This window comes from Zeus faber (genome assembly GCF_960531495.2).
Source record: "Zeus faber genome assembly, chromosome: 18".
NCBI classification, from domain to species: Eukaryota; Metazoa; Chordata; class Actinopteri; order Zeiformes; family Zeidae; genus Zeus; species Zeus faber.
This window is the reverse complement of record NC_137210.1, coordinates 31,109,965-31,134,765: the sequence shown is the minus strand read 5'-3', so window position 1 is coordinate 31,134,765 and position 24,801 is coordinate 31,109,965. Positions and strand designations below refer to the sequence as shown.

Genomic DNA, 24,801 nt, shown 5'->3' with positions numbered 1-24,801 from the left:
ATAGAGGTGTCAGTACCTCCCAGTGGGACAGCTGCAGGAGTCTGAACAGATGAGGAGACAAAGTCTTCGGCAGATCAATTTCCACAACGGTATCTTCTGATTTACTGGGACCCATGTTCAATACCTTCAACATATATGACATGATTACATATATTAATACATAACACATATCTATACATACATACATATACTATATGTATATGCTGTATGTGTGTCATAGAACTACACACACACATGTGTAGTCTGTTTTGTTATTTGACTGTGATCAGCTATACCTTGTAGGTGAAGTTAAATGATTCAGAAAAACAGTCGACTGGCGTCGGCCCCACTTTCCCAAACACAAAGGAGGGTGGAGTCACAGAGCTGAGAGACAGAGGGAGAGAGAGACAGACAGGAAAGAAGTAGATTCCTTAATCTATTCATCCATCCACCCATCCATCATCCATCCATCTATCCCTCCATCGATGATCATCCATCCATCCATCATCCATCCATCCATCCATCAATCTAGCCATCATCCATTCATCCATCATCCATCTATTATACAGTACATCTATCCATCCACCCATCCATCCAACCATCTATCCAATCAACAAACACGTCAGTGATGATTCTTGTTGTAGTTGGCTAAACTAAAATAGACTACTGTGAAGACTGCAGCAGGTTCTCCTCCTCATACCCGTGGACACTGACATCGACTCCGTATCTGAGAGGAAGCAGCAAAGTGACGGAGTTGTCATGGAGTAAAGCTGGTTCCTCATGGTTCTCACTGGAGGAGAGGAGGAGGTGGAGGAGAGAGGGAGGAGAGGAGAATTTTAGTTGCTATATTGTAGAGAATGGATGAAACTGTGTCTGTAACCATGGCAACCATCAGGGTGACAGTAGGTTGGCAAAGCAGTAAAACCTTCCCAGAATCGCCTGCTGCTGCTTCTTACCAGGAGGTGGTGACGAAGATGGCGATATCACCAGGAGCGCTGCTCTGGTTGACGTCCAACAGGAAATCCACATCAACCTACAATAGGAAGTACAGTCACTCAGTGCTATTCGACCTAAGCAAAGTGGTTTTGACTGATTACAATCAGTACGTCTTGTATTTATTTTCAGTGTCAACAGTATTACAGTTAGTATATTTTTATAGTACTGATAAAGTGCTGATAGTACTTGTACCGTTGTGTTTGCAGGCAAATTGAGAGCAGCGATGCTGCAGATCACTGACGTTCTGATGGAATCCTCCATGACATCACAGTGCACATAACCCTGCACACACACACACACACACACACACACACACACAGACACAGACACACACACACACACACACACACACACACACACACACACACACACACACACACACACACACACACACACACACACACACACACACACACACAGACACAGACACACTGTTTATGTTAAATGCTGTTGCGTTCAATTGAAGTCTGAACTTTTAAAAATCAAACCTTCTACTGGAAAAGGTGCAATGGAATGGAAACTATAGTTTCGGAGCTGATTGCTCTGACACAAGTTTACCAGGATCACAGGGCTGTCATCACAGTAAGATGCCGGTGCACTCTGCAAACGTTGAACAATGTTCCCTTTGTTTAGATCTTTATTTAAAAATACATATACCTGCTGCCAAACAAACACAGTCACAGCAGCGTCCATGTTTAACTGATCAGCAGCAAAACATCAAGCTGGAGTGGAAACACCTGGAGTTCCAGATTTCCCAGTTCCACTGAACGCAGCATCACTTCCTGCTGCTTCACAGAGCTTTGATCTGCCTGAAGCAGAGAGCAAAGGATGAAACCGCAACTGAAAAATTACAGTGAGGAAGCAGCTGGTGGAGAGATTTAATAGATCAAAAATATATTGTTAATGACGTCCATGTCCATATATGATCAATGATGTCCATGTCCATATATGGTCAATGACATCACGGCAACCCTGAGCTCTAATAATGAAAAGCTTGTGCTCCTGTTAAATAAAATGTGATTTATCACCTATATATGTACACTTGGGATAAATGTATACATATCTTTAATGTATATATATATATATATATATATATATATATGATGTATATACAGTGGGGCAAAAAAGTATTTAGTCAGCCACCAATTGTGCAAGTTCTCCCACTTAAAAAGATGAGAGAGGCCTGTAATTTTCATCATAGGTACCCTTGGACTATGAGAGACAGAATGGGGGGAAATAATCCAGGAAATCACATTGTAGGATTTCTAATGAATTAATTGCTAAATTCCTCGGTAAAATAAGTATTTGGTCACCTTCAAACAAGCAAGATTTCTGGCTTTCACAGACCTGTAACTTTTTCTTTAAGAGGCTCCTCTGTCCTCCACTCGTTACCTGTATTAATGGCACCTGTTTGAAATCAACTGTGGGAGCAATTATTAGAAAATGGAAGACATACAAGACCACTGATAATCTCCCTCAATCTGGGGCTCCACGCAAGATCTTACCCTGTGGGGTCAAAATGATCACAAGAACGGTGAGCAAACATCCCAGAACCACACGGGGGGACCTAGTGAATGACCTGCAGAGAGCTTGGACCAAAGAAACAAAGGCTACCATCAGTAACACACTACGCCGCCAGGGACTCAAATCCTGCAGTGCCAGACGTGTCCCCCTGCTTAAGCCAGTACATGTCCAGGCCCGTCTGAAGTTTGCTAGAGAGCATTTGGATGATCCAGAAGAGGATTGGGAGAATGTCATGTGGTCAGATGAAACCAAAATAGAACTTTCTGGTAAAAACTCAACTTGTCGCGTTTGGAGGAGAAAGAAAGCTGAGTTGCATCCAAAGAACACCATACCTACTGTGAAGCATGGGGGTGGAAACATCATGCTTTGGGGCTGTTTTTCTGCAAAGGGACCAGGACGACTGATCCGTGTAAAGGAAAGAATGAATGGGGCCATGAATCGTGAGATTTTGAGTGAAAACCTCCTTCCATCAGCAAGGGCATTGAAGATGAAACGTGGCTGGGACTTTCAGCATGACAATGATCCCAAACACACCGCCCGGGCAACGAAGGAGTGGCTTCGTAAGAAGCATTTCAAGGTCCTGGAGTGGCCTAGCCAGTCTCCAGATCTCAACCCCATAGAAAATCTTTGGAGGGAGTTGAAAGTCTCTGTTGCCCAGCGACAGCCCCAAAACATCACTGCTCTAGAGGAGATCTGCATGGAGGAATGGGCCAAAATACCAGCAACAGTGTGTGAAAACCTTGTGAAGACTTACAGAAAACGTTTGACCTCTGTCATTGCAAACAAAGGGTATATAACAAAGTATTGAGATGAACTTTTGTTATTGACCAAATACTTATTTTCCACCATAATTTGCAAATAAATTCTTTAAAAATCAGACAATGTGATTTTCTGGATTTTTTCTCTCATTCTGTCTCTCATAGTTGAAGTGTACCTATGATGAAAATAACAGGCCTCTCTCATCTTTTTAAGTGGGAGAACTTGCACAATTGGTGGCTGACTAAATACTTTTTTGCCCCACTGTATATATATGATGTATATATATACACCGATCAGCCATAACATTAAACCAGTAACAGATGAAGTGAATAACATCAATCATCTGGTTCCAATGGCATCTGTCAAGGGGTGGGATATATTGTTATTATATATACATGTATACTGTTATATATATATATATATATATATATATATATATACACTGTTATATATTAGTATGTTTATACTGTATACTGTTAAATATTATTATTCTTATATATATACTGTTAGTGTAAATATTATTATTATAAACATACATATATTCTAATTATATATATACTTTTAAATATTCTTATTATATATATGCTGTTATATATTATTATTATACATATAGTGGTATATATTATTATTATATTAGGCAGCAAGTGAACAGTTAGTTGTTGAAGTTGATGTGTTGAAGGCGGCATAAGGATCTGAGCCACTGAGGTGATCCCGGTATGCAGTGGTTAGTACCTGCCAAAAGTGCTCCAAGGAAGGACAACCTGTGAGCGACAGGGTCATGGGAGCCCAAGGCTCATTGATGCACGTGGGGAGCCAAGTCCAGCCCATCTGGTTGGATCCCACAGAAAAACTACTGTAGCACAAAGTGTTGAAAAAGTGAATGTTGCTATGATAGAAAGGTGTAGAACACACAGTGCATGGCAGCTTGCTGCGTATGGGAGCTCACAGTGTCCATGCTGACCCCTGTCCACCCCTGAAAGCACCTACAATGGACACGTGAGCGTCACAACTGGACCATGGAAGAATAGAAGAAGGTGGCCCGGTCTGATGAATTGAACGTTTTTTTCTACATCGTGCGGATGGGCGGGGTTAGGGTCCGATCTGATGGAGCATCTGTGGGATGTGCCGGAACAACAAGCCTGATCCAAGGGGGCCACACGTCGCAACTTCCAGGACTTAAAGGATCTGCTGCTAACGTCTTGGTGCCCGATACCAAAGGACACCTTCAAAGTCTTGTGGAGTCCATGCCTCCACGGGTCACAGCTCTTTTGGGGACACGAGGGGGAGCTAAATAATATAAATATTATTATCATAATATAAGTGTTATTAGTGGTGGTTTTAATGTTGTGCCTGATTTGTGTATATCTGTATGTGCTGTGTAATACTTTGATGTAGTGGTACATACGCTGTGTAGTACTTTAATGTAGTGTATATCTTTGACTAGCAGGAGGCGCAGGCGTGGCAGGAAGGCATCATCTCCGTTGTTCTTCACTCTGATCTGCAGCGCCAAACTCCGCCCACTCCCCAATGCAAAAAAGCTCCGCCCCCTAGAACACAAGAAAGTTACCATTTGTGCGTAAACGTGTATGTATGTGTGTGTGTGTGTGTATGTGTGTATGTGTATGTACTCACTGTGGTAGCACTAGTTTAGCTGTTAGCTGCAGGTCACTGGAACAGTTAACCAGGAGACAGGAACGAGAAAAACTAGTCTGAGAGAGACAAGACAGGCAGACAGGAAATCAGACAGAGTGAGAGACAGACAGTCAGTCACAACCCTGGCTCCCTAACCCTGATGTGGTCCTTCAAGCCTTTCAGTTCACCTGGGGTCGGTCTGCCATGTGGGGGTACTAGAGAGCACAGACCTTCCACCACGTTGTGGTACGAGTCAAGGAGGGTCCGCCTGCCACAAGCCTTTCCAGGACCCTCCGACACAGAGACACAGGCGACGGGGTTGAAATCATCACTTCTATTGCAGAGTGGGCTAGGTGGAACAAGCCCGGAGCAGATAAAAGACATGTCATGACAATGGCTCCTCTCCTGTGTGTGTGTGGGTGGGGGTTTTACCTGTTGATCCTTGATTACTCTAACAAACAACAGGCATACAACCACCCTGGTCCTGGGCCCAATTACCTAGACCCAAGAGGTGTGGCTGCTCAAACCACACTACAGATGGGCTGTGTAATAATACCCCACAACACCTGGTTACCACTACATTACAGAACAGGCGTTAGGGTTGGGTTAACTAACCCTAACCCAGGGGTGATGGTATCGTGGTGACCTGGTTGGTGATGGTGTTGCCGTGGTAACAGCAATCTGTTTGGTGATGGTGTTGCCATGGTAACAGTTACCTGGTTGGTGATGGTGTTGCTGTGCTTTGCCCCCTGCTGGAGGACTGGTCTGAGGGGAGTGAAGCCTCGGGCTCCTCGCTGAGGACCAGAGTTCATCAGACTGAAAGACAACTGGAAGAGGACGGAGGTGAAGACATCCTTCAGGTCGCCCTGCGGAGATACAAGTAGCCTTAAAACTAACAACTAACCATTACCTAACCACACCTTCAGACCACTAACTAACGAAGAACTAACCAACCTCCAGACTACTACCTCACCACACCTTAAAACTACTAACTAACAACTACATAACCATGCCTTCAAACTACTAACAAACTAACCAGCCTCCAGGCTACTACCTAACCCCCCTTCAAACTACTAATTAACTACTAACTAACCACGGCTTCAGACTATCACCTAACCACACCTTCAAACCACTAACTAACTACGTACCAACCAGCCTCCAGACTATCACCTAACCACGCCTTCAGACTACTAACTAACTGCGAACCAACCAGCCTCCAGACTACAACCTCACCACACCTTCAAACTACTAAATAACGACATGACCATGCCTTCAAACTACTTACTAACTACTAACTAATCATGCCTTCAGACTGTCACCTAACCACGCCTTCAGGCTACTAACTAACAAGAACTAACCAGCCTCCAGACTACTCCCTCACCATGTCTTCAACTACTAACTAACTAACCTGCTTCTAGACTACTAACTAACCACGCCTTCAGACTACTAACTAACTATGAATTAACCAGCCTTCAGACTTCTACTTCACCACGCCTTCAAACTGCTAACTAACTACTACATAACCACACTTTCAAACTACTAACTAACCAGCCTACAGACTACTCCCTCACCATGCCTTCAAACTTACTAACAATTACATAACCACGCCTTCAAACTACTACTTAACTACTAACTAACCACGCCTCCAGACTATCGCCTATCCACGCCTTCAGACTACTAACTAACTACAAACTAACTAGCCTCCAGACAACTACCTAACCATGCCTTGAAACTACTAACTAAATACTACATAACCACGCCTTCAAACTACTAACAAACTAATCAGCCTCCAGACTACTACCTCACCACGCCTTCAAACTACAAACTACTACATAACCACGCCTTCAAACTACAAACTACTACATAACCACGCCTTCAAACTGCTAACTTACTAATCAGCCTCCAGACTACTACCTCACCAAGCCTTCAAACTACAAACTACTACATAACCACGCCTTCAAACTGCTAACTAACTAATCAGCCTCCAGACTACTACCTCACCACGCCTTCAAACTACTAACTACTATATAACCACGCCTTCAAACTACTAACTAACCAGCCTGCAGACTCCTACCTCACCACACCTTCAAACTACTAACTAACTACATGACCACGCTTTCAAAGTACTAACAAACCAACCGCCTCCAGACTACTACCTCACCACGCCTTAATACTACTAACTACTACATAACCACGCCTTCAAACTAATAACTAACTAATCAGCCTCAGTGTGTGTGTATGTGTGTGTACGCGTGTGTGTGTGTGTGTGTGTGTGTGTGTGTGTGTGTGTGTGTGTGTGTGTGTGTGTGTGTGTGTGTGTGTGTGTGTGTGTGTGTGTGTGTGTGTGTACCCTCAGCAGCGCCATGTGGGTGGAGCATCGCAGCTCGTTGTGCTTTGCTCGGATATTTCCTGACGTTCTATTGGACGAACCGTTGCCATGGAAATAAAAACGGTTTGGGAGGGAGGAATGATGAAGGAGGTCAGCTGTTAAACTGTACTGTAGATCTGAGAGGAGGGGAGGAGGAGGGGGGAGGAGTGGAACAGAGGGAGAGGAAGAGGATGAGGAGGAGAGGGAGGAAGAGCGGGAGAAGGAGGAGAAGAAGGAAAGGAGGAGTGGAAGGGGAGGAGGAGAAGGAGATCAGATCAGTCTTTCTTGTTACAACAGTGTTAACCCAGTGAAGGGGAGGAGACACTTACACATCATCCCTCTGTACTGAGGACAGTGCAGCCTGAAGCACACAGAGGTGTTGAAGCCACCAGGGGGCGCTGAGGGCTCCACCTTGTCAGGCAGCAGCAGGGACGCCTCCACCTGCACAGCAGGACGGCTCCTAGAAATCCAGGGATTTATCACTCTCTTAATCTGTCATCCATCCCCCATCCCTCCCTTGATCTATCCATCTTTTATCTGTCTGTCTGTCTGTCTGTCTGTCTATCTATCTGTCTATTTATCTATCTATCTATCTATCTGTCTGTCCGTCCGTCCATCCGTCCGTCGTCCGTCCGTTTGTCCATCCATCTATCCACCCCTTCATCCGTCTATCTATCTATCTATCTATCTATCTGTCTGTCTATCTATCTATCTATCTATCTATCTATCTATCTATCTATCTGTCTGTCTATCTATCTATCTATCTATCTATCTATCTATCTGTCTATCTATCTATCTATCTATCTATCTATCTATCTATCTGTCTATCTATCTATCTATCTATCTATCTATCTGTCTATCTATCTATCTATCTATCTATCTATCTATCTATCTATCTATCTATCTATCTATCTGTCTATCTATCTATCTATCTATCTATCTGTCTATCTATCTATCTATCTATCTATCTATCTATCTATCTATCTATCTATCTATCTATCTATCTATCTGTCTATCTATCTATCTATCTATCTATCTATCTATCTATCTATCAGTCTGTCTGTCTATCCAAACTTTTTACCTGAGAATTACAGCAGAGTCTGACAGGAACGCTCCGATAGCTAGATCTACAGAGAGAGAGACAGAGAGTGGGGGGGGTGGGGGGGGGTTACATTACCAGCGAGGATGGATGCTACAGTATAATCCATTGTTGTTGTTGTGGCGGTTACCTTGGTAACTGTTGTTATCTATATCCACCCCCGACGACAGTGATTGGCCAAACATCTTCAAGTCCTGCCCCACATCAGATGGCGATATCCTCTGCCACACACACAGTAACCAGTCAGTCAGTCAGTTAACCCGTCAGTCAGTCAGTAAACCAGTCAGTCAATTAACCAGTCAGGCAGTCAGCAAGCAGCTTTGTGTGTTATTGTGTGTGTGTTACTGTGTGTGTGTTACACAGTGTGTGTTACGGAGTGTGTGTACTTGTGAGTATTTCTGGGAGATTCCTCCTGCTCTGCCGTTGTAGATGTAGACGGCCCCTTTCAGCTCCTCTTCCTGTGGAGCCCCAACTGCTACATCTGTACACACACACACACACACACACACAGTTAAGTGAAAAGGAAACAGCTTTATAAAATATTTCTAAATCATTTGAGTAATCCAATAACTGACACATTTAATCTTTTGGGAATATAACTTGTTTGTATTTCACACTCAACCAATTAAACCTGTATACCCAGATTAACTAGTTAGGGGAATCTTTAACACACACACACACACACACACACACACACACACACACACATACACACACCCACACCCACACACACACACACACACACACACACACACACACACAAACTAAACACGCTCCACCCAAACTGCCACTCAGATTAACAAACTGATTCCAACTGAAGCTGATCTACAGGAGGTTCCAGGAGGTTCCAGTGTTTAGTTCCAGTTAGTTCCAACTTTAAGCACCTCATCTTTAAAACCTGAGGGGAATTATCTGGACCTGTATTAATGCTTGCTAAACATCTGTGTGGTATCATGGGTTAACCCACACATCCAGACCATCTGGCCGTGGTGGTGGGACTGGCCTGCTAATTTCCAACACATGGAAATTTAATCCACTGCTGCCTTTAAACAACTTTGCCTCCTTTGAATATCACGCCGTCTTGGTGACTGCTCCGGTGAAAGCCTATGTGGTCGTCATCTACCGTCCACCAGGACAACTAGGTGAGCATGAGTGTCCCATGCTCGTCCTCGGAGACATGAACATCCACTTGGACAGTGCGAGCTCGGCTGACTTCCTGTCTTTGGTTCGCTCATTCGACCTACAGGTCCCGACTACACCGACACACAAGGCTGGCAAAGAGCTTGATCTCATTCTTGCTCGGAGCGGCACCACAGACAACCTAAGGGTCACTCCTCTTCATCTCTCTGACCACTTCTTCATCCACTTCAATGTCCAGCTACCAAAACAACCCCCCACCTCCCCACCCATGGTTACTATCCGCCGCAATCTCCGCAACCTGTCTCCCACCCACTTCTCCTCTGTGCTCTCCTCTTCTCTTCCACCCCACGGCACTTTCTCCTCTCTGCAGGTTAATGATGCCACTGACTCCCTCTGCTCCACCTTGAGCTCATGTCTGGAGCCTGTGTCCACTATCCACCAGACCTGCTCGATCAACCCAGTCGCCCTGGCTGACTGACACCCTCCGGACAACGCGCACTGACCTCAGAGCAGCCGAGAGTAAAATGGCACAAATCCAAAACAACTGAGGATCTTGCAAGCTACCAGACACTGCTGTCCTCCTTCTCTTCCAGCATCACTGCTGCCAAGAAGGTCTTCTTCAACGATAGGATCAACGGTGCCACAGACACACGTAAGTTATTCGCCACCTTCAAGTCTCTGCTTTACCCTCCACCACCTCCCCCAGCTACTAACCTCACTGCTGACTGCCTTGCCTCCTTTTTTACTAACAAAGTGGCAGCCATCAGCAGCCAATTCACTAAACAAATTACTCACAACCTGTCTTCTCCAGCCCTAGGCTCATCGTTCCCTGGTTTCACCCCCCTCGCTGAAAGTGAGGTATCTAAACTACTAACATGTAGCCGTCCTACTAGCTGTCCGCTAGATCCGATCCCATCTAACCTCCATCAAGCCATATCACCGACTATCACCCCGGCAATCACACACATGATTAATTCTTCCCTTACTTCCGGCACTTTCCCTTCCGCTTTCAAAGCGGCTCGGGTCACACCACTGCTCAAAAAACCCTCACTCGATCCCAATCAAGTAGAAAACTATCGGCCGGTCTCTCTCCTCCCATTCCTTTCCAAAACCTTAGAGAGGGCGGTCTCAAGACAGGTTACAGAGTACCTGTCAAGAAACAACCTTCTTGATACACTTCAATCTGGCTTCAAAAGTGGTCACTCCACCGAAACAGCCCTGTTGTCTGTGACAGAGGCCTTAAAAACTGCTAGAGATGCTGCCAATACTCGGTTCTCATTCTGCTAGACTTATCAGCTGCTTTTGACACTGTCAATCATAGCATACTCCTGTCCATACTCTCAAGCATGGGCATAACGGGCAGTGCACTTTCCTGGTTCGAATCTTACCTCACTGGGCGCTCGTTCAGTGTGACATGGCGAGGCCAGCTGTCTGTGCCTCACAACCTCACCACAGGGGTGCCCCAAGGCTCGGTGCTAGGACCCCTCCTCTTTGCCATATACACCACCTCACAAGGCCCGATCATCCGCTCACATGGCTTTTCATATCACTGCTATGCGGATGATATTCAACTCTATCTGTCCTTCCGCCCGAAACGACCCCACTGTCTCGACGCGGATCTCGGACTGTCCCACTGACATATCCACGTGGATGAAGGATTATCATCTTCAACTAAATCTGGCGAAAATGGAACTGCTGGTCTTCCCGGCCAAACAAGGTATTTATCACAACATTGATATTAAAATCGACTCTCTATCTCTTGTTCCTACCAAGGCTGCAAGGAATCTTGGTGTCATTATTGATGACCAACTGACATTCTCGGACCATGTTGCCGCCGTCTCCCGGTCCTGCCGCTTCGCACTACTCAACATCCGAAAAGTCAGGCCGTACCTGACCCAATATGCCACTCAACTGCTGGTACAAACCTTGGTGATGTCCCGTGTCGACTACTGCAACGCCCTCTTAACAGGCTTGCCGGCCTGTGCGGTGAAGCCACTACAGATGATACAGAATGCGGCGGCGCGACTGGTGTTCAACCAGCCAAAGAGGGCACATGTCACTCCGCTGCTCATCGAGCTCCACTGGTTACCTGTAGCCGCCCGCATCAAGTTCAAGTCTCTGATGCTGGCCTACAGAGTGATTGCTGGGAATGCTCCCGCCTACTTAAATGCTCTTGTAAGAGCACATGTTGTCCCCGTTGGTGGAACAAGCTGCCAAAAATGACCACAGACCTCCCTCTCTGTCTTTAAGAAGCACTTGAAGACCCAGCTCTTCAGTGAGTACCTCCTGTCCTAACCTACAATTACTTAGCACCACCTTGCAGTATTTATTGTTACACTAATGTTATTGTTACACTAATGTCTCTGTCGCAATGTAGCTTGAATGTTATTCTCCATCGTAAGTCGCTTTGGATAAAAGCGTCTGCTAAATGACTAAATGTAATGTAAATGTAAATGTTAAAAGCTTTTATTAAGGTCATTCCATCTCCACGTGACAATGAGACATTTCTGCAGAGAAAGGAGGAGGAGCAGTGAGACAATATCCTATCACAGTGTAGTAGTTCTACACCAAGATGATGTGAGGGTGATGCCCATGCATGAGAAAGACACACTACTATCATTGTTACACGTTGCCTCTTCAGTCTGATATTGCCTTAATTTCAGGGGGGGAGGGGATTCCACTTTTCCTAACAAATCACGAGAGACCAACGTCTCTGCCTGAACTGAACGTCATTTTGAGTCGACACTGTTGTGTAGCCATGCCAACGTACTGCAGGGAGTGCTGTTAGAAGAAGAAACAGAAGAAACAGTCTTTATTTATCACGCAACACACCACACTACAACACATGCTTGCACACACACACACATGACATGCTTTGATGGTGCCGGTGAAATGGTTCCTCTGCTTTTAACCCATCCTGGCTTGTCCTTCCTCCGGGGGCACAGCCAGGAGCAGTGGGCAGCGTACGTGGACGCGCCCGGGGACCAGGTGATAAATGTCCATTGCTGGTCAGACCATGATGGTGCATGTTTTTGGTGGGGGTCCTTACTGACGTGAGGTGGAGGAAACCCCATGTGAGCACGGGGAGAACATGCAAACTCCACACAGAAAGGCTCCTATTTGGGAGATAACCCACCGGAGCACGGTGCCAACAGCGCCCCAGGCGGGAATCAAACCCAGGACCTTCTTGCTGTGAGGCAGCAGTGCAATGCACTGCGCCACTGTGCCACTGTTCACATTTCAAAGTGATTTATATTTTTAATCGATTTCTAACCCAAACCCTCTATAGCAGCGTCTGTCTTTTCGGTCGCCATTGTTGTTCTTACTCCTCCTTGGTTTTGTGTGGTGCACAGATTTAAAACACTTGACAACAGCTTGACAACAACTTGAAAACAGCTTGACAACCCTTGACAACGCTTGACAACGCTTGACAACACTAGACAACAGCTTCACAACAGCTCGACAAGCTTGCAAACAGCTTGACAACAGCTTAACAACGCTAGACAACAGATTGACAACAGATTGACAACAGCTCGACAAGCTTGCAAACAGCTTGACAACAGCTTAACAACGCTAGACAACAGATTGACAACAGATTGACAACAGCTCAACGAGCTTGACAACAGATTGACAACAGCTCAACGAGTTTACTATGTTTGACAGCAGCTTGTCAAAGCTTGACAAAGCTTGACAACAGCTTGACAGCAGCTTGACAACAGCTTTACAGCAGCTTAACACAGTTTGACAAAGCTTGACAAAGCTTGCCCCTAACCCCGACAGCTTGCCAACAGCTTGACAACGCTTGACAACACTTGACAACAGCTCGTCAACCGCTTGACAATGCTTGACAACCCTTGATAACAGCTTGACAATGCTTGACAACAGCTTGATAACAGCTGGACAATGCTTGACTACAGCTTGACAACAGCTTGCCCCTAACCCTAACCCCAACAGCTTGCCAACAGCTTGACAACGCTTGACAACAGCTCGTCAACCGCTTGACAGTGCTTGACAACCATGGACAACAGCTTGACAATGCTTGACAACAGCTTGATAACAGCTTGACAATGCTTGACTACAGCTTGACAACACTTGACAACAACTTGACAGCAGCTTTACAACAGTTTTACCATCATCACTCACTCCACCTCCACCAAGTCGGTGGAGTGGGCGGAGTCAAAGGTCTGGACCCAGCTTTGTTGGCATGACAGTTATCACAACAGTATTGCCAAAGCTAGAAGGCAGGTAGCACTCACCAACAACAAACTCAAACGCTCGACAAGCTTGCAAACAGCTTGACAATGCTTGACAACGCTTGACAACAGCTCGTCAACCGCTTGACAACCGCTTGACAACAGCTTGACAACAGCTTGACAACAGCTTGACAACGCTAGACAACAGATTGACAACAGCTCAACGAGCTTGACAACAGATTGACAACGCTTGACAATGCTTGACAACAGCTTGACAATGCTTGAAAATAGCTTGATAACAGCTTGACAACAGCTTGACAACGCTTGACAACAACTTGACAGTAGCTTTACAACAGCTTTACCATGTTTGACAGCAGTTTGACAGCTGCTTGACAAAGCTTGACAAAGCTTGACAACAGCTTGACAAAGCTTGACAACAGCTTGACAACACCGATATTAATGATTGGACCGCTGCATTTTCAACCGAGAACCAGCTGTTTCATGTCTTGATGCCAGACCAGAAGAATCAGCCAAGTCGGTGGAGTGGGCGGAGTCAAAGGTCTGGACCCAGTTCCTTTGGCATGACAGTTATTACAACAGTATTGCCAAAGCTAGAAGGCAGGTAGCACTCAACAACAACAACAACAACAACAACAACAACAACAACAACAACAACTCAAGAACAACAACAACATTGGCTACAATAACTCAACAGGAACAACAACATTGGATACAGTAACAACAGATGAACCTCATAATAATAACAGTAACAACATGAAGAATTACAATAAAAGTAAAAAGTAAATAAATAAAAAATAACAGTATGTACAGGGCAGGTTACTGCTTCATATCTCTGACAGTAAAGAAATATTCTGCCAGTGTATATTCTCTTTTTAGGGTCAGATAGCAATGGAGCAATTGTTTTGTGTTCTGGTTTGATGGTTCCAATGTTCCAGATAGGTCTTTTTGGTTTCTTTAACTATTTGTTTGACTGTGATTTGTGATGGTCAAGCAGTGCTGCTTTGATATGGAACCATGTTGGTGTTGGTTGCTCAGTAAGTCTCATAACCAGCTGACTGAGGGGATTATTTTTGGGCTTCAGTTCTTGGGTTTGCAGTGCTTCAAATTGCAGTGTATCTTGGGGACTTGATTTAAGATGCATCCAAAATTTGATTGTTCTTTTCTGAATGTTTATTATTGGCGGATATCGACCTTATTCTGCCCTGCATGCATTAGTGGGTGTTTTTCTTTGTATGTTAAATATACTTCTGCAGAATTGGGCATGCAGGGTCTCTATAGGATGCTTGTCCATCTAGTGTAGTCGTGCTGACTCTCTCTCTCTCTCTTTCCCTCTATCTCTCTCCCTCTCTCGCTCTCCATGCGCACTCTGAATCACAACATGATCATTAGTGGGATGTTTGGGTCAGACCGAAACACAACGCAGATTTGGTGCCTCAATTCAGTGCCACGCCCGGGCTGCCAATTGAAATATCCACCCTTCGGGTCTCTGGGAGCGTTATAGCTTGGAGTTAGTTAGTTGGGTTAGTTACCGTGATAACCGTCGTGGTCCAGGTCTCCCAGGTCGGCCATGGTCTCTCCAAAGCGAGCGGCATACGCATCACTTCCTGTCAGACTGAACTCCGCCTCCACCATCTTGGCCTGGGAGGGAGGGGGTTCGCAAGGTAACATTATGCAACAAACTGATGTCACGATTGAAACATTAACCCTGCCTGTCTCACCTCTCCACGGTTGATGTAAACTTTAACCCTGTTTGTCTCACCTCTCCACGGTTGATTTAAACATGGACCCTGTCTGTCTCACCTCTCCACGGTTGATGTAAACATGGACCCTGTCTGTCTCACCTCTCCACGGTTGATGTAAACATTAACCCTGTCTGTCTCACCTCTCCACGGTTGATGTAAACATGGACCCTGCCTGTCTCACCTCTCCACGGTTGATGAAAACATTGACCCTGTCTGTCTCACCTCTCCACGGTTGATTTAAACATGGACCCTGTCTGTCTCACCTCTCCACGGTTGAGGTAAACATGGACCCTGCCTGTCTCACCTCTCCACGGTTGATTTAAACATGGACCCTGCCTGTCTCACCTCTCCACGGTTGATTTAAACATGGACCCTGTCTGTCTCAGCTCTCCATGGTTGAGGTAAACATGGACCCTGCCTGTCTCACCTCTCCACGGTTGATGTAAACACAGACTCTGGCTGTCTCACCTCTCCACGGTTGATGTAAACATGGACCCTGCCTATCTCACCTCTTCATGGTTGATGTAAACATGGACCTTGGCTGTCTCACCTCTCCACGGTTGATGTAAACAGTGACCCTGGCTGTCTCACCTCTCCACGGTTGATGTAAACATTGACCCTGCCTGTCTCACCTCTCCACGGTTGATGAAAACATTGACCCTGCCTGTCTAACCTCTCCACGGTTGACGTAAACATGGACCCTGTCTGTCTCACCTCTCCACGGTTGATTTAAACATCGACCCTGTCTGTCTCACCTCTCTACGGTTGAGGTTAACATGGACCTTGGCTGTCTCACCTCTCCACTGTTGATGTAAACATGGACCCTGGCTGTCTCACCTCTCCACGGTTGATGTAAACATGGACCCTGCCTTCCTCCCTTGCACCCCCTGTTGCCATTGGAGCGCCGACCAGCAGATCTGAAAGTCCATCAGCGTTCACATCCAACACACATACACTGGAGCCGAAGTACGACCCCAGCTACAAACACACACAGTCAAAAGAAAACTCAATTGAAACAACACATTTCATATTCACAACAATATGAAATATCCCTAACCCTAACCCTAACCCTGTTATTTGCAAATGAAGACAAATACAAAGCTTTCAGCTAATGCTTTATATATATATACATATATATATATATATATATATATATATATATATATATATATATATATACAGTGGGGCAAAAAAGTATTTAGTCAGCCACCAATTGTAAAAGTTCTCCCACTCAAAAAGATGAGAGAGGCCTGTAATTTTCATCATAGGTATACCTCAACTATAAGAGGCAAAATGAGGGAAAAAAATCCAGAAGATCACATTGTCTGATTTTTAAAGAATTTATTTGCAAATTATGGTGGAAAATAAGTATTTGGTCAATAACAAAAGTTCATCTCAATACTTTGTTATATACCCTTTGTTTGCAATGACAGAGGTCAAACGTTTTCTGTAAGTCTTCACAAGGTTTTCACACACTGTTGCTGGTATTTTGGCTCATTCCTCCATGCAGATCTCCTCTAGAGCAGTGATGTTTTGGGGCTGTCGCTGGGCAACACAGACTCTCAACTCACTCCAAAGATTTTCTATGGGGTTGAGATCTGGAGACTGGCTAGGCCACTCCAGGACCTTGAAATGCTTCTTACAAAGCCACTCCTTCGTTGCCCGGGCGGTGTGTTTGGGATCATTGTCATGCTGAAAGACCCAGCCACGTTTCATCTTCAATGCCCTTGCTGATGGAAGGAGGTTTTCACTCAAAATCTCACGATACATGGCCCCATTCATTCTTTTCTTTACATGGATGAGTCGTCCTGGTCCCTTTGCAGAAAAACAGCCCCAAAGCATGATGTTTCCACCCCCATGCTTCACAGTAGGTATGGTGTTCTTTGGATGCAACTCAGCTTTCTTTCTCCTCCAAACACGACAAGTTGAGTTTTTACCAAAAAGTTCTATTTTGGTTTCATCTGACCATATGACATTCTCCCAATCCTCTTCTGGATCATCCAAATGCTCTCTAGCAAACTTCAGACGGGCCTGGACATGTACTGGCTTAAGCAGGGGGACACGTCTGGCACTGCAGGATTTGAGTCCCTGGCGGCGTAGTGTGTTACTGATGGTAGCCTTTGTTACTTTGGTCCCAGCTCTCTGCAGGTCATTCGCTAGGTCCCCCCGTGTGGTTCTGGGATGTTTGCTCACCGTTCTTGTGATCATTTTGACCCCATGGGGTGAGATCTTGCATGGAGCCCCAGATCGAGGGAGATTATCAGTGGTCTTGTATGTCTTCCATTTTCTAATTATTGCTCCCACAGTTGATTTCTTCACAACAAGCTGCTTACCTATTGCAGATTCAGTCTTCCCAGCCTGGTGCAGGTCTACAATTTTGTTTCTGGTGTCCTTTGACAGCTCTTTGGTCTTGGCCAAAGTGGAGTTTGGAGTGTGACTGTTTGAGGTTGTGGACAGGTGTCTTTTATACTGATAAGGAGTTCAAACAGGTGCCATTAATACAGGTAAGGAGTAGAGGACAGAGGAGCCTCTTAAAGAAAAAGTTACAGGTCTGTGAAAGCCAGAAATCTTACTTGTTTGTAGGTGACCAAATACTTATTTAACCGAGGAATTTACCAATTAATTCATTAAAAATCCTGCAATGTGATTTCCTGGATTCTTTCCCCCCATTCTGTCTCTCATAGTCGAAGTGAACCTATGATGAAAATTACAGGCCTCTCTCATCTTTTTAAGTGGGAGAACTTGCACAATTGGTGGCTGACTAAATACTTTTTTGCCCCACTGTATATATATATATATATATATATTCAAATACACTATATAGACAGTGTATATATACAGTATATATATGCAGTATATATACACTATATTTATACATATATACACACACACACACACACACACACACACATATATATATATATATATATAGACAGTATATATACAGTATAATATACGTATTACCTCGTTCCCAGAAACTTCTGAGATGATTCTCAGCAGGTTGTCATCAACTGTGAAGATGAAAACCTTGAAAATAATAATTCAGAGAATAAAGCACATTCTTTGAAGTCTCAATTTCTCATGATCCATTTCTTCTTGTAAGAAGGAGGCAGATAAGTTAATGTAGCAGTAATGAAACAGTGTATTTCTAGAAGTGTAATGAAGTAATGTAGCAGTAATGTAGCAGTGTATTTCTAGATGTATAATGAGATATTGTAGAATTAATGGAGGTTTATTTATTTATGTGTAATGAGGTAATGTAGCAGAAATATAGCAGTGTATTTCTAGATGTATAATGAGGGAATGTAGCAGGAATGTAGCAGTGTATTTCTAGATGTATAATGAGGTAATGTAGCAGTAATGTAGAAGTGTATTTTTAAATGTATAATGAGGTAATGTGGCTGTTATTTAGCAGTGTATTTTTTAATGAATAATGAGTAAATGTGGCAGTTATGTAGCAGTGTATTTCTTGGTGTATAATGAGGTAATATAGCAGTAATGTAGCAGTGTATTTCAAGATGTATAATGAGATAATGTAGAATTAATGGAGGTTTATTTATTTATGTGTAATGAGGTAATGTAGCAGAAATGTAGGAGTGTATTTCTTGATGTATAATGACGTAATATAGCAGTAATGTAGCAGTGTATTTCAAGATGTATAATGAGATAATGTAGAATTAATGGAGGTTTATTTATTTATGTGTAATGAGGTAATGTAGCAGAAATGTAGCAGTGTATTTCTTGATGTATAATGACGTAATATAGCAGGAATATAGTAGTGTATTTCTAGATGTATAATGAGGGAATGTAGCAGTTACATGTATGTAGCTGTTTGTTTCCAGATTTATAATGATGTAATGTAGCAGTAATGTAGCATTGCATTTCTATCTGTATAATGAGGTAATGCAGAATTAATGGAGGTTGATTTATTTATGTGTAATGAGGTAATGTAGCAGGAATGTAGCACTGTATTTCTAGATGTATAATGAGGTTATGTAGCAGTTATGTAGCAGTGTGTTTCTATGTTTATAATGAGGTAATGTAGCAATAATGTGTATTTTTAAATGTATAATGAGGTAATGTGGCTGTTATGTAGCAGTGTATTTTTTATATATTTAATGAGTTAATATGCCAGTTATGTAGCAGTGTATTTCTTGATGTATAATGAGGTAATATAGCCCTAATGTAGCAGTGTGTTTCTAGATGTATATAATGAGGTCATGTAGCAGGAATGTAGCCGTCTATTTCTAGATGTATAATGAGGTAATGTAGAAGTCATGTAGCAGTGTATTTTTAGATGTATAATGAGGTAAGGCATCAGTAATGAAGCAGTATATTTCTAGATGTATAATGAGGTAATGTAGCAGTAATGTGGTTTTGTGTTACTCGGTATATAATGAGATTGTCAGATAGCCAGGTCCTACCTTGCCTATTTGTCTGTATTGGGGAGCTCCTCCCACTACTTCAGTTGAACCGGCGCTCAGGAAGTGACCCGCCCCCACCGAGTAACCTAAACAACACAAACTGTCAGTATCATGTGACCCTCGTTCTGCCTGCTGATTGGGTGGACGCTGCTTCAGTAGCTCAGACAGAAAGTTAGGTGTGGAAAACAGGTATGGTACAGGTAGTATTCTAGTCGTACAGTTATACTCGTACTGTAGTATAGCAGTAGTATTGTTCTTCTACAGTAGTATAGTAGCAATGCTTTTACCTAAGTAGCTACCATACTGTACGTCCCGTCCATTGTTGTCCAGGTACGCGGACATGACACTGCTGGACGTGTTATAGACAAGGACCGAGCCAGTCCAGTATGAAGTACCAGGAGCTCCCAGTACTATCAGGTCCTGTGTACACACACAGTACTCACAGTTTTGCGCCAGCAACCTCACAGTTAGCAGTAAGCACAGGTTTCAATGTGAATTGCTAGCATTCTAACATCTCACAGGTGATGTACCTCCATCAGGACAGTGGACATCCCAGCTTGACACGACCCATAGTCTTCCCCGAACTTCCACTGATAGTCTGAAATAAAAAAAGCTTTATTTACAATAATGTGACACATCAATAGTCACGTGGATCAATAGAGAAACTTAATCAAAAATAAGAAGCTAAAGATTTAAAAAAAAATGGCCACAGTAACAGTGTGTATCACTGTGCGGTACCTCTGTAGCAGGCTATAAAGGGGAAGCGGAGCTTTGTGTCATCTCCATAGTAACAGTGAGTATCACTGTGCGGTACCTCTGTAGCACGGTATTAAGTGAAGGCGGAGCACCACGTCGTCTCCATAGTAACAGTGAGTATCACTGTGCAGTACCTCTGTAGCAGGGTATTAAGGGGAGGCGGTGCTTCAGGTCGTTGCCATAGTAATAGCACACTCCGTTCGGCAGCTTGTTGTTTTGATCATCCTTCTTGGAGTAGAAGATGTTCTTCCATCTGTGAGCACATGCCTGGAGCGCGCACACACACACACACACACACACACACACACACACACACACACACACACGCACACCACACACACACACACACACACACACACACACACACAAACAATGTTGATAGAGTTTGTAATGTTCACTCACATCAAGAAAAATAAATGTTGGATGGAAGATGTTGGATGAAGGTGGGATGATGGATGGGTGGATGGATGGATGGATGAGTACCAGTATATTTCCATTGCTCTGTCTGGACAAACTGACTCCAAGCCACTGACCGTCTGATTCCGCTTCACATGTTTTACCACAGCCAGCCATCTCTACACAGTACACACAGTACACAGTAAAATACATAGTACACACAGTACACACAGTTCACAGTTCACACAATACACATAATACACAGTACACACAGTTGACAGTATAGTACACAATACACACACCTGTGTGTAGCGGCTGGCAGTGTGTGTGTGTGGGGGACACTCTGCAGGTGTATACAGCCCCTGGGTTTCCACCCTGCGACCTGGAGGAGGGGGAGGGGCCGGCCTGGGGAGCCCCTACCAGCAGCCTGCAATACATACACACACATAAACTGAAGTACAACTCAACTGACATCTACCAACCTCTACTGACCTCTAACGACCTGTAGCGACCACTACGACCTCTGCTGACCTCTATCGACCTCCTCTACTGACCTCTACTGACCTCTACTGACCTGTAGCGACCACTACAACCTCTACCGGCCTCTACTGACCTCTACTGACATCTATAAACCTCTACTGACCTCTACCAACCTCTGTCAACACAGTGTCTCACAGTGTAACAGTTTCTTACAGTGTCAGTGTCTTCCATTGTCAGTGTCACAGTGTCAGTGTCTTACAGTGTCAGAGTCACAGTGTCACTGTCACAGTGTCAGCATCTTACAGTGTCAGCATCACATTGTTAGTATCTTACAGTGTCATTGTCACAGTGTCGTACAGTGTCAGTGTCTTACAGTCTCATGGTCTTAGTGTCAGTGTCTTACAGTGTCAGTGTCACAGTGTTAGTGTCTTACGGTGTCAGTGTCACAGTATCTTACAGTGTTAGTGTCACATTGTTAGTATCTTACAGTGTCAGTGTCACAGTGTTGTACAGTGTCAGTGTCTTACAGTCTCATTGTCTAAGTGTCAGTGTCTTACAGTGTCAGTGTCACAGCAACTTACAGTGTTAGTGTGACATTGTCAATATCTTTCAGTGTCAGTGTCACAGTGTCGTACAGTGTCAGTGTTGCAGTATCTTACAGTGTTAGTGTCACATGGTTAGTATCTTACAGTGTCAGTGTCAGGGTTGTACAGTGTCAGTGTCTTACAGTGTCAGTGTCACAGTGTCTTACAGTGTCAGTGTCTTACACTGTCATTGTCGTATAGTGTCAGTGTCTTACAGTGTCAGTGTCACTTTTTCTTAGTCTTACAGTATCATTGTCTTACAGTGTCAGTGTCTTACAGTGTCATTGTCTTACAATGTCAGTGTCTTTCAGTGTCAGTGTCACTTTGTCTTAGTCTTACAGTATCATTGTCTTACAGTGTCAGTGTCTTACAGTGTCATTGTCTTACAGTGTCAGTGTCTTCCAGTGTCAGTGTCTTATAATATCAGTGTCACAGTGTCAGTGTCACATTGTCAGTGTCACAGTGTCATTGTCTTACAGTGTGACGTGTCTCACAGTGTCACAGTATCTTCCAGGGTCAGTGTCACAGTGTCAGTGTCAAAGCATCTTAGTGTCTTACAGTGTCAGTGTCTTACAGTGTCAGTGTTACAGTATCTTACAGTGTTGGTGTCACATGGTTAGTATCTTACAGTGTCAGTGTCACAGTGTCGTACAGTGTCAGTGTCTTACACTGTCATTGTCGTACAGTGTCAGTGTCTTACAGTGTCAGTGTCACAGTGTCTTACAGTGTCAGTGTCCTACAGTGTCAGTGTCTTACAGTGTCATTGTCTTACAATGTCAGTGTCTTACAGTGTCAGTGTCACTTTGTCTTAGTCTTACAGTATCATTGTCTTACAGTGTCAGTGTCTTACAGTGTCATTGTCTTACAATGTCAGTGTCTTACAGTGTCAGTGTCACTTTGTCTTAGTCTTACAGTATCATTGTCTTACAGTGTCAGTGTCTTACAGTGTCATTGTCTTACAGTGTCAGTGTCACAGTGTCTTCCAGTGTCAGTGTCTTACAGTATCAGTGTCACAGTGTCAGTGTCACATTATCAGTGTCACAGTGTCATTCTCTTACAGTGTGACGTGTCTCACAGTGTCACAGTATCTTCCAGGGTCAGTGTCACAGTGTCAGTGTCAAAGCATCTTAGTGTCTTACAGTGTCGGTGTCACAATGTCAGTGTCTTACAGTGTCAGTGTCACAGTGTCTTACAGTGTCAGTTTCTTACAGTGTCATTGTCTTACAGTGTCAGTGTCACAGTGTCTTACAGTGTCAGTTTCCTACAGTGTCATTGTCTTACAGTGTGACGTGTCTCACAGTGTCAGAGTATCTACCAGGGTCAGTGTCACAGTGTCCGTGTCTTACAGTGTCGGTGTCACAATGTCAGTGTCATACAGTGTCAGGGTCACATTATCTGACAGTGTCAGTGTCACAGTGTTAGTATCTTACAGTGTCAGTGTCACAGTGCCTTACAGTGTCAGTGTCTTACACTGTTAGTATCTTACAGTGTCAGTGTCACAGTGTCTTGCAATGTCAATGTCTTACAGTATCAGTGTCACAGTGTCAGTGTCACATTGTCAGTGTCACAGTGTCATTGTCTTACTGTGTCACAGTGTCTTACAGTGTCAGTGTCGTACAGTGTGAGTGTCACAGTGTCAGTGTCTTACAGTGTCGGTGTCAGAGTGTGACGTGTCTTAGAGTGCAACAGTGTCTCACAGTGCTGCAGTGTGATGGTGTCCTACCAGGTGTTGTGCCGGTGTTGGTGCAGTAAGACAGAGAACCCAAACAGGGACCCGTTGGGTCCGGTGAAGTGGACCGGGTATTGGGTGTCCAGGTTGTATCCTACAGCAGTGCTGCACCACCGCAGCACGACCAACAGGAGGAGCTGCCGAATGACCTGCAGCATGATACTACAAGTCCACTAATTTCTGATGCAGAAAAGTTGAATCCACCAGACAATAGAGTCCACCAGACATTAGAGTCCACCAGATAGTGTAGTCCAGACAGTAGAGCCCACCAGACAGTAGAATCCACCAGACAACAGAATCCACCAGACAGTAGAGTCCAGACAGTAGTGTCCAGACAGTAGAGTCCACCACACAGTAGAGTCCAGACAGTAGAATCCACCAGACAGTAGAGTCCACCACACAGTAGAGTCCAGACAGTAGAGTCCACACAGTAGAGTCCACACAGTAGAGTCCACCAGAGACCACAGAATGTCAAACTGTTTCTAGTCTGATTCTACTTGAAAACTGCAGCAAATCAAGAATTCAGATTAAAGTAGAACCAGTCCAGAGAGTAGAACCAGAGTAGAACCAGAGTAGAACCACAGTAGAACCGGACCAGAGAGTAGAACCAGAGTAGAACCAGGAAAGAAACAGAGTAGAAAGTTAATCCCTGAGTTCAGGATTTAAGTTTAAAAAGTTGTTTCCTCTGCGTTGAGAGGAAGCTGCTGCTCCATGAAGTTCTGAGTCTGAATGGAGCTACAGCCCACATACACCCACCCACCCCCCAACACACACACACACACACACACACACACACACACACACACACACACACAAGCAGCGCACACACACACACGCAGCGCACACACAAACACACACACACACACACACACATGCAGCACACACACAACCACCCCCCCCCCCACACACACACAGGCAGCACACACACACACACACACACACAAACACATGCAGTATACACACACATACGCACCCACCC

General features: G+C 44.3%; 1 protein-coding gene across 2 annotated transcripts in view; it reads right to left on the bottom strand.

Moving 5' to 3' along the window:
* Positions 1–24,429, bottom strand: part of itga4 (integrin alpha 4) — a 36,615-nt gene extending 12,186 nt beyond the window's left edge. The window contains exons 1-23 of one of the 2 annotated variants that reach the window (XM_080018570.1): positions 23,817–24,429; positions 21,332–21,456; positions 21,117–21,208; positions 20,768–20,900; positions 20,408–20,475; positions 20,165–20,297; positions 19,878–19,963; positions 18,418–18,480; positions 16,291–16,431; positions 15,241–15,349; positions 8,744–8,838; positions 8,488–8,578; positions 8,340–8,385; positions 7,588–7,718; positions 7,241–7,395; positions 5,607–5,756; positions 4,891–4,967; positions 4,664–4,805; positions 1,168–1,257; positions 936–1,012; positions 680–769; positions 276–363; positions 17–124 (exon numbers count right to left, since the gene is read on the bottom strand). In XM_080018570.1, the coding sequence (XP_079874696.1) occupies positions 17–124; positions 276–363; positions 680–769; positions 936–1,012; positions 1,168–1,257; positions 4,664–4,805; positions 4,891–4,967; positions 5,607–5,756; positions 7,241–7,395; positions 7,588–7,718; positions 8,340–8,385; positions 8,488–8,578; positions 8,744–8,838; positions 15,241–15,349; positions 16,291–16,431; positions 18,418–18,480; positions 19,878–19,963; positions 20,165–20,297; positions 20,408–20,475; positions 20,768–20,900; positions 21,117–21,208; positions 21,332–21,456; positions 23,817–23,980 (2,454 nt within the window). In that variant the 5' untranslated portion in view covers positions 23,981–24,429. The remainder of the gene's footprint in view (positions 1–16; positions 125–275; positions 364–679; positions 770–935; positions 1,013–1,167; positions 1,258–4,663; positions 4,806–4,890; positions 4,968–5,606; positions 5,757–7,240; positions 7,396–7,587; positions 7,719–8,339; positions 8,386–8,487; positions 8,579–8,743; positions 8,839–15,240; positions 15,350–16,290; positions 16,432–18,417; positions 18,481–19,877; positions 19,964–20,164; positions 20,298–20,407; positions 20,476–20,767; positions 20,901–21,116; positions 21,209–21,331; positions 21,457–23,816) is intronic. The other variant, XM_080018571.1, reaches the window with a different exon arrangement.
* Positions 24,430–24,801: the final 372 nt, after the last annotated feature.